At 39.8% G+C, this 10,692-nt stretch overlaps 1 protein-coding gene across 3 annotated transcripts; it reads left to right on the forward strand.

The window, feature by feature from the left end:
* Nucleotides 1-10,168, forward strand: LOC124645275 (lysine-specific demethylase 3B). 3 transcript variants are annotated; one of them, XM_047185073.1, is made up of 9 exons: nt 1-205; nt 3,023-3,380; nt 5,027-5,288; nt 5,402-5,549; nt 5,632-5,762; nt 5,865-5,959; nt 7,166-7,379; nt 7,627-8,151; nt 8,938-10,168. In XM_047185073.1, exons 3-9 carry the CDS (start codon nt 5,181-5,183, stop codon nt 9,973-9,975), a joined length of 2,259 nt encoding a protein of 752 aa, XP_047041029.1. In that variant the 5' UTR covers nt 1-205; nt 3,023-3,380; nt 5,027-5,180; the 3' UTR covers nt 9,976-10,168. The 3 variants fall into 3 exon arrangements, with proteins under 3 accessions (XP_047041029.1, XP_047041030.1, XP_047041028.1); XM_047185074.1 differs by lacking the exon at nt 1-205 and having other exon boundaries at nt 2,365-3,380; XM_047185072.1 differs by lacking the exons at nt 1-205; nt 3,023-3,380 and having other exon boundaries at nt 3,488-5,288.
* Nucleotides 10,169-10,692: the final 524 nt, after the last annotated feature.

Consider the following 10,692-nt stretch of genomic DNA (forward strand, 5'->3'; position numbering starts at 1 on the left):
GCACAGTAACACGAAGATTATTGTAATTATTTTTTTGAAAACTAAAATATATCAGGGAGTAGCTATCGAAAATTTTTGCATTAAACAAAGAAAATAATTAAACGGACACCGTTTTGGTATCATACATACATAGATTTTGAAAAGGATCCATCATGTCTGATGTAAACATTCCTCGCAAGTCTGTACGACTAGCAATTCTTCGGTCGTAAGTTACATTTTTCAACTAAATAACACAGCCGAACAAACATAAAATGCTGAAATTATCTCGAAATGTTCTTTGAGTACGTTATGTAGTCCTTTATTTGAACGCTTGATCAAAAATTTTACGATTTTGAGGCTACGCATATGATAAGTAGCATAGGTGGGTAGGAGCGATAAAAATGAATATTAAATAAAGCATGTGAAAAGTTTTTGATCTCCTTTATGTAGTAGTTAAATAATGTAAAAATATGCATGTAAAAAAAAATAAAAAGTAATTATTTAACATTATGAACAAATATATTTTAAAATTTTAGGTATTAAACCAGTTAGAATATTATGAATCATAAAGAAATAATTCCATACGTTACCCAATATACACAGTACACCATAAATTTACCTTAAAGATATGTATAAAGTGATAGATACTATACATTTTAAACATCAGCACAATAATACATAATACAACATACAACAATGTCAATAAAAATCACAGTAAGAAAATATAAGTCAGGAAGAATACTTAACTTGAGATCTACTCGATCTGATGGCTCCAACAGCAAAAGTGACCCAAAAATCTCACATCTATTCCATCTCGCAGTTATTAATTTTAGTGGCATTTTAACCTTAATGCTCAATGCTCAGCTACGCAGGCTGGCTATTAAATATACAAAGCTAAAATTATGTGACAGAAAAGGTATTGCAATAAAAAAATGTGAAAAACTTTAATTTAAATCTAAACCAAAAGTGACTTCCGGTATCTGACATCTGACATTTTGGCACTTTAATTAAATCAAAACTAGTCTCGCCACAGAGTGTTTTTGGTTAGCACGTGTCTCTAGAATTTTTGTTTATTTTTATTGAATTAGTGACTTTTTGTGACTTGTTTTTGTTGCTGTGTGTTGTCCTTGTGTGCTTTATTGTGTATGTATGTTTTTTCGTATAGCCAAGTAAGTTTTACTAGTAAATATGGAACGAAATAAACCTACGGATCCAGATCCTCCTGATATCTCCTCTTATGCTCCGTTATCCCTAACTTTCCACTTTCTCAATTCGCGGTTATTGTTATTTGTTTTTCCTTGCAACAGATGTACCTGGGCAGGATTAGATAGGCTTCAGTCTCAATGCCTTCGGATTATCTCAGTTTGTCCTCTGTGCTGAACCAGCACATTCAACCTGTAAGGCGCGTAGATGCCATGGCCAAGGATGCTTGCACGTCAGCCTCAGCCAATCCCGCACCAAGGTTCGCGCTTCAAGGGTATGACCTGCTATACCTTCCAAAAGCCCATCTTGAGTCTTCATTGCAGGAATGTTGGAATTTGTCCAGTAGGAAAAAGGGTAGTTCCTATTACCCTATCCAACCCCTCATACAACCTAAACCCGGGCTGTTTGTCACATCTGTCCTTTCCAGAATACGTGTAGATAGGCCACTGCTGTACTCCTGTTTTTCTGCGACAAATCCATGTACAGGACTCATCTCTATATGAGTGTGGATTGGATCAAGGTAGCCTGGAGCACATATTCTTCAACTGCCCCATCAACATCTCATCCATTGACCTTTATAGCCGTCTCCCAAAATTAAAGATTCCCTGTACCAATAAACTTCCCTTGCCTCTTTACAAATTTCTCCCTAGAATTACTCCAAGTCCTCATGATCGCTCTCCTTCACAATAATATTAAAGTATAGACTGTGGCCTATATTTGGTCACTGTTTAGGTGAATGTGGTATTTTAATGTTTCCCCCTTTTTTATATATATATCAATGTACTAACCTTTTTATATTTATTATTTATATTTGACTGCCTCGTTGGTCTAGTGGTCGCAAGCGCGGCTGCTGTGCCAGAGGTCTCGGGTTCGATTCCCGGGTCGGGCCGAAATCGCTTTGTGGGTTTTCTTAAACTTTCACAAAGCAGCCCGTAGTCTGGAAGTTGGTGATTGATTCACCCGTGCATCGGAGAGCACGTAAATGTCGGTCCTGCGCCTGATCTCTCTCCGGTCGTGTCGGATTGCCGTCCCATCGGGTTATGAGAGTAAAGGAATAGGGAGTGCACCTGTGTCTGCGCAAATGCTCGTGCACTATAATATGTCCTGCGCAGCTGGCTGATCTCCTTAGATGAGAACAGCCGCCGTGACCGAAATCGGCCGTGGACGCCATTTATTATTTACTAGCTTCTGCTAGCAACTTCGTCCGCGTTAGATTCGGACTTTGTGCAAAGAGAGGAAGAAATAATAAACACCAGCCTATCCTATTAGGTATCTAAATCTATGCATATCCACTACTACTCCATCTAACTAAAAAGATACAAAATACGAACTATTAATAATTTGTAATTTGAACGAATGTTTAAACACTACCAATATAACGAATACTTACCTATTTTATAAAATAACAACAAAAAAAATAATTATTATTATTTAAAACCTAAAAGTCACGCTGATAAGCAAAGTTTGTTAATATCAAAAGTATTGTTGGTCAATTAGGTTGAAGACTGAACGTCTATTTGCATCAATTGCATCATCAGCCAAATGTCGTATGAAGCTAGCGCAGCCACCGCGCCGCGAGCCGCGTCGAGCGCGACTACTGTTGTACAAAAACGATCCTTATAGCATGATTCAGTATTCACACGCGATGGCTTATTACAGTATTTCATGGATAACTTTGGTGTTTCTTTACGATTTATATGATTCTTTTTTCATTGAATAGGTAATAATGTTAACTTTTTTGTATTTTAATTTAATCTTAAGCAAAACATTTCCACCATATATGGCATATCAATATCTACAGATTATTATAAGTATAGATATATGTATATTTTTGTTTCAGTGCCGTCCTACTAACCCAACAAGATCCACAATTAGTTAATTATTATTCTTCTCAAAATTGTTTCAATGATCACGACGTGCTTCTCATTTCACTCGTCAGTGGCAGAATCGTCGATATCGACAATTTGCCATAAAGAAAAATAGAATAGAATAGAAATCAAAACTAACACACACGGACATCAATATGAATATATGTACTACGTCCTAGATAGAACGTTCCGAACAAGTAGTACTTATACCTTACTGAGATAAACTGCAGACTAAACATAGCCCGAAACAGCAAACCGGAGCGATTTTGACACCTGCGTCAGATGGATGTCTAAGACACGACAATTGTAAATTAGAAAATACATATCAAGGTATAAACTTACAGATAGTTCAACTCAGTTTTGCCCGCGGCCTTATGTGTGGGTAAACCTTGTACATACATATACAGTGACTTTATGTGCGTGACAAGAGGTACAGTCGGGTACAAATACAGTTATCTAGGGATTGTATACGGGTGTTTAAAGAAAAACGGTTATTACGTAATTTAATCGTATGATGAAGTTTCGGATTCGCTACTCTCACCAAGGTTAATTATGAATTCTGACTCCATATCAAAATGTCTATTTATTTATTTATTTATATAACTAGACATTTTCGTAAACGACTGTACCCATGTCACACGAATGCCGCGTCACTGTCACACCAATGAAAGTTGTATATTTACAAACTCACATCTTACGCACACATAGGGTCGCGCGCACAACTGAGTTGAACTACTGTACCTACACATATCATTATTTACTATTCGATAGTCTAGTAAGTAACTATTACAAAGCTTTTTTATCATACTTTTCAATCATAATTCATTTGTACAAGTATACATTTTACCTTTAGAGTTGCCACGAATAGTTGGTATAGCGAATAGTCGACTACCGAGTAATCGCCGTTCGCTGTGGCGAATAGTCTGATACTATTACTAATATTCGACATAAATAAGGCATATTAAACATAATTTTTATTTCTATAAAATGTAGCATTAAACTCGGGCTCATTTATTTGTTATCTAATTTTAATAATAATTTTAACACATTTTTTTAAGTTGTGAGAAATAAAGCTAGAGAAATCTGTTTTATGTGTAATATGCATTCGTAATTCGTATATATATATATATTTTTAAATGCTGGCAACCCTTTTCAAGTAAATATTTTACGGAATTCCCCGTTATTAACGAAAATAATAAAGAATGATTAATTATTTTTACTTATTCCTTTTTTTGTTCGTTACAAATTTATTTTAGACGAAGACTCGCCGAATACCGAATAAAAGCGAGTATTCGCGGCAACTCTAATACATTTATATATTTCACACCATCTTAAAATTATAGATTAAGAAAATCGTACTGAAACAGATGTGCCATAAAACTGGTACTAGGTAAAATATCAATGAAAACTTTTCCTTTTGCCCCTTGAAACTTTGCTGTTTTATAGGTATACTTACAATGGCAAATTTTCCCTAAACAGCAGTTCAGAAGTTGGCCGTTTCCCAGAGCTATTCTTCTACTATGATTACGTACCTACTTACGAAAATTAAGTATGTTCATAAATAATTTGCTAGCTTAATGTCGTATGTTTCGAGACAAAAGAAACAAAAAATTAGACAAAATAAATAGTGAAAATTGTGTAACTCTGGTGAATGACCTTGACCCACTTTAATCGCATAGTTTTATAATCATCGGCACGGATATTGAGCCCTGACCTTCACCTGCGCAGAAGCGATTTATTGGTTCATTGCCTTATGTGTACAGTGCGCAAAGCGATCCCCACTCTTCCGCCGAGAGCTCAATATCCGTGCCGATAACTATATCACTTGAGAAAGTTGCGTAAACGCAGTTTACATAACTCGCGTTACGCTTTGTGGTCGTGATTATTCTATACTTTCATTACATGTTCACATAGATAGTTATTGTTATGCAATGGCCGTTTAACTAAATAAAACCAATGATGCTTTTGACGAAAAGAAAAAAAGGTGCAGTGCCACGAAAGGCTAGTGATGAACCGAAGAGGAAGAAGCAGTCCGACTCGTTCCTACAGAACGGGCCGTGCTTCGAAGTAGCGCCACGCCTGGCCAAGTGCCGGGAGTGCCGCTGGTCACCCGCGCAAACAGACAACGACATGCCGAATATCTTGTGCCGGTTCTACGCTTTCCGAAGACTGAAGTACGCCAAAAACAGGCACCTGGCTGTCGCCGGCTTCTCGGATCCTTACAAAGACGCCGAAGAGGTACGCACCAGATTTCTAAAGCTTAACAACTTTCTAGCTGATTTCTAATTCTTCAATCAAATAAAGCAGATGTTGCAGAATAATATTAACAAATTGACTTTATTTGCCAACAGGATGATAAAAAGCTATGGCTGTCATCGTCAGCAGGTGCGGCCGAGTTAGATATCGAGATGAGTTGCTTCCTACTGAGGGTGATTGGAGACCAGTTCTGTGAACTGCTACAACAAGAGAAGGAGGCGGAATCCTATCACAAAAACGATGGTAAGCTTCGACTACAGTTAAACTAAGAATAATGATTGTCACGTTTCAATACTTGATGCTAACGAGTTTTGTTTTTCCACAGATAAGATGATAGTATGGAAACGTGTGGTTCAGGGAGTGAGAGAAATGTGCGATGTCTGTGAAACTACACTATTCAATTTTCACTGGACGTGCGGCAAATGCGGATTTGTCGTGTGCTTAGATTGTTATAAGGTAAATATTTCAACCAACTACTAACATATAATGTTAGATTAACATTTTGCTGTAAATGTTTGAAAATTTAAGTCATTAAAATGGTGTATTGTTTGTTCATAGTGGCGGGCATCAGGCGGCGAAACGGCAACCCCTCCAACTGAAACGAACGACTCGTCAGACGCCAACAACCCCAACGACAAGAGAGATTCCTTTGGGTGAGTGTCTACATGAGTATTTAACTCTGTTTATTTACTTTATGACTCTATCCCACAACAAGCCGTTGTAAATATATGCTACACAACATGAATATGTTATTGGCTGTAATAATTAACAAAACTTACAAGTAGCCACCAACTTAATAGATAGTTACTTGAAGTTACCTTGCAAATTGTTGACCCAAATGAAATAAATATAAAAACAAACAAAACAATGCTTCATGAGCTTTTTATTTATTTTAATTTTATTTATTTAGGAAACAAACACTCTCTTACAAACTATAAGATTACAAAAAAAAAAATACAGACTTTGAGTTCCATAACGTTAATACATAATATTATAATAGAATGCAGGCATCTATTTTAAATGGAATACATATAATCTGCATTGTGAGTACAGGTAAACAATATGAAAATGTTTAATTTTTTGTACCTATAGTCTGTTTTTTAATCTCGTAGACTAAATTGACACTTGCAAAATGTCAAACTTCCAAATAATTTTGCTAGCTCTGTGGTGCAGTGTTGTACTTACGATATCGGTACGTTGAATCGTAACTTTTTACAATAAGTCATCCTGAAATAATGGGCTTATCCTTGATGATTACGCATGGCTTTGCGTGGTCAGATATCCCTGGCAGTTTGTAGCACGTCGTACAGCCATGTGTACGTACGTGAATTTTAAATATACAACTTTGAATGAATATTAAATTCGTCTATTATAGATAAAAAGTTACGAGTCAACGAACCGGTATCGTAAGTACAACACTGCACCACAGAGCTAGCAAAATTATTAGAAAGTTTGACATTTTACAAGTGTCAATTTAGTCTACTAGATTAAAAAACAGACTATAGATTTTGCAAATACCAAAATAAAGGCCTATTCAGACCTAAGCGGTATTCGCTGCCGTCTGCGGCAGAGAAAACCCTGTGGGTATGCGGTAATATTACTGTTCATGTTCGGGATGCATGCCGCTGCTCCCGCGCGGTATGTACTTCTACCCACAGCGGCAGTGAATATCGCTCAGGTCGCTCTAGCCGCGGTACTTGATACTAAATACCTGAGCGAAACCCGCGCAGTATGTTCCTCTACCCACAGCGGCAGCGAATATCGCTCAGGTTTGAATAGGCCTTTAAATGTTCTATAGATAGATGATATCAATATTACCACGTTGTTTAAAAGCATACCAATGAATCAACATATTCCAGTTGGCTAACATGCACATCGGGCGGAGGTCACCCACCAAGACGGCTTCTGCTGACGCAAATAGCCACGGGTGGGGCGCTAGACGCGGCGGCGGCGCGGGCACATGTCCTGCGCTCGGCCTTCGCCCTCCCGCCCTGCGCCTGCGGGACAGCGCCCCCCGCGGACCCAGAGACACGCGCGGCCGCGAGGCGGTTACTGCATCGAGCGCTTATGAACGTTAGTACACTTTGTAATTGTATGACAAACATTAGCAATGGGCAGAGCAGTTATGATAGTTAAGAGTAAGAAATAATGATTTGAATTAGTATAATTATAAATCAACAAAACTAATATTTTAGTCTTATCTAACAGAGAAGAGAAGAGAAGAACTAATATTTTAAGACTTATCTAAGAAAACATTCAGTCATATTACCATCACTTCCCTCTAAATACAATCATCTAACATTGACTTCATTATTCACAGAAAGTTAAAAAGGAGGAAGTTAAAGAAGAGACCGCAGCTGCCAACGGCTCGTCACCGGTCAAATCTGAGAACGGCAATACTGGCAGCGCAGTCGTCAGGCTTTTCGCCTTACCTCTCAAGAGAGAAGCTGAGGACGAGAAGTCCGAGTCCAGTTCATCTGACTCCGAAGATGGAGGGAACTTCTCAGCGTTACGGGAGTTACTCATCCGACCGGCGCCAAAGGGCGGTGACACGCAACCTAAAAAGAAACAAAAGACAAGTAAAAGCGACATCCTCGATGACGTCATTTCTAGTGTTGTTGATGAGAAGAAAGATGAAGACGGTGAAGTGAAACCTTTTGCGTTGTCGAATGTAGTGACGCGGTATGATAGGAGTGGGCGGAGTTGTGACGAGCTGCCCATTCGTATCATGACGCTGACGGAGTCGAAGCTGCTGTACCCCGACGTGCCGCACGCGTGGCTGTGCGACGGCAAACTGCTGCACCTCACCGACCTCATGCACCCCGGGAACTATAAACCCTTCCAGGTAAATATCACTGATAGAATATTTTAACCGACTTCCCAAAAAGGAGGAAGTTCTCAATTCGCCGGGATCTCTTTTTTTATTTTTTTTTTTCTTTATGTTCACCGATTACTCGAAAACGCCTGGACCGATTTGCAAAATTTTTAATAATCAACAGGTCAGGATCTGATGATGGAAACTCTGAGAAATCGAGGGCAACTTTCGAAAATAGTAGGCATGCATAGGTTAAAAACTTAACAATGAGGTGTACGTTTGATAACACTATGCAACAGTGAAGGTTTGGAGCTGACCGACCTCGTGATGGAGACGAGAGAAGGTCGAGGGAACTTGACATCCGAATATGTAAACTACCTTGTGTTTGGGCTTATAATATTCGTATTGATGAGTACTTTCCACTTATGCGGATAGTGACAACTATGCTTGTCACTGAAAAGCCAAAAATAAAAAACTTTTTACAAAAAAATCGGCCTAAAAGTCGGTGGCGAAATAAACATATCATCATCCACTAGACACCGAATTCTAGGCCGATGCACCTAAGAATCGTTTTTTTTTTGCTTTTCAATGTTTTTGAGAGTCGGTTTTATAAACATCAGTTCTTACTACCTCATTTTATAGTAAACAGATTAACCGCATTAGGTATTGATACTGGGAACAGAGATAGGTTTAATTTTGTTAGGGGTATTAGGGCAGTCGGGACGCGTGAAACCAGGACGGAATCAAGTGAGATACAAAATTTTGTATTTTCATTTGTTAACCTTTTTTAATAATGATATGTTTTCATTGTTTCAGGACCAGTGGAAACGCGGTCAACCAGTTCTAGTCTCAGACGTATCAACCATTCTCGATAAAGACTTATGGAGTCCAGAGAGTTTCTCTCGGGACTTCGGTAAAACGAGAGTCGATTTGGTCAATTGTGCGTCCGGTTTAGTGGTACCCAATCAGTTGGGCAAGAAATTCTGGGATGGATTCGAATTAGCCGCCAAGAGATTACGTGACGAACGCGGGGCTCCAATGGTGCTCAAACTAAAAGACTGGCCACCGGGCGAAGACTTTGCCAAAGTTCTCCCAGCGCGATTCGACGATCTCATGCGTGCGTTACCATTAAGTGAATACACATCTCGCACTGGGAAATTAAATCTAGTTGCGCAATTACCCGAATGTTTCGTCCGTCCTGATCTCGGACCGAAGATGTACACCGCGTATGGAGGAGCGGGCGGTACCACTAATCTTCATTTGGATGTCAGTGACGCTGTCAACGTGATGGTTCACGCCAGCGCTCCGGCAGACGCAGCCGAGAGAGCACGCGAAGCGGCGCGTGCGGCTGAGGAGGCAGGAGTCGACGTGCTGTCGCGTCGCCGAGCACTCGTCAAGCCACCCGCAGCACTTTGGCACATATACGCCGCTAAAGATGCGGATAAAATCCGTGATTTCCTAGTCCGAGCTGAATTAGAACGAGGAGCGCGACCGCGACCTCAACACAACCCCGTACACGACCAAACTTGGTACCTCGACGCTGCGCTTCGCCAACGCCTGTACCGAGAGTACGGAGTGGAGGGCTATGCGATACTGCAGTGCCCCGGAGACGCCGTCTTCATCCCGGCCGGAGCGCCGCATCAAGTGAGAAATCTCCTAGACTGCATCAAAGTGGCCGAGGACTTCGTTTCACCAGAGAACGTCTCGCGGTGTTTCGAGCTCGCGCAACAGTTTAGGCGGTTGTCTCGCCAGCACTCCAACAAAGAAGATAAGCTACAGATAAAGAATATTGTGTACCACGCGGTAAAACATTCTCTGTGCTGCCTAGAGGAGGCGCTCGCCGAAGCCAAGTGAAGGCGGGCCGGCCTCCCGCATTTGATCTCATTTTGCACCTCGAACCTTACATTAATTATTATTATTAATTGCTAAGTTCCGCATTTAAACGTAAGATTGCGAGCGAGTATGATACAGGGCATGCAATTTCGGTAAAATTAAAATTACCGGTAAAAATTCGGTAATAAAAATATTTTTACCGGTAAAACGGTAATTTTGTATTTTTTTAAAATTTGATATTATAACAATAAGATTGGGTAGTCTCAAAACCAAAAATAAAAAAATGTACAAGGTATAAGGGTGTAAACATTTTTTGTAACTGGGGCCGTAACAAAAAAACATGTCAGTACCATCCGTACGCAATGTCGCCGACAAAATGCAAGAGAAACGGCAGCGATGGTACGGACATGTAAAAAGGAGACCACCTGAGTACATCGGCAATGTGATGTATTCAATCTTGACATACCCGGTCAAAAGCGCAGGGTCAGGCCGAAACTGTGGTGGTTGAGTGTCGTAATGAATGACATGAATATCTGCAAACTTGAAGAGGAAGATGTCCTGGATAGCGCGAAGTGGAAGAAGAAGATACGGAAAGCGGACCCCGTCACAAGACGGGATAAACGCTTAGAATTACCGTAAAAAAGAAAAACATTTTTTTCATTGAAGTGAAAGCCCTTTTTTATGGTAAATCATCGAATGACAGACTCTTTCTGTCTAAAACCCATGTTCCTACGTAGA

Source organism: Helicoverpa zea, chromosome 31 (genome assembly GCF_022581195.2).
Source record: "Helicoverpa zea isolate HzStark_Cry1AcR chromosome 31, ilHelZeax1.1, whole genome shotgun sequence".
NCBI lineage: Eukaryota > Metazoa > Arthropoda > Insecta > Lepidoptera > Noctuidae > Helicoverpa > Helicoverpa zea.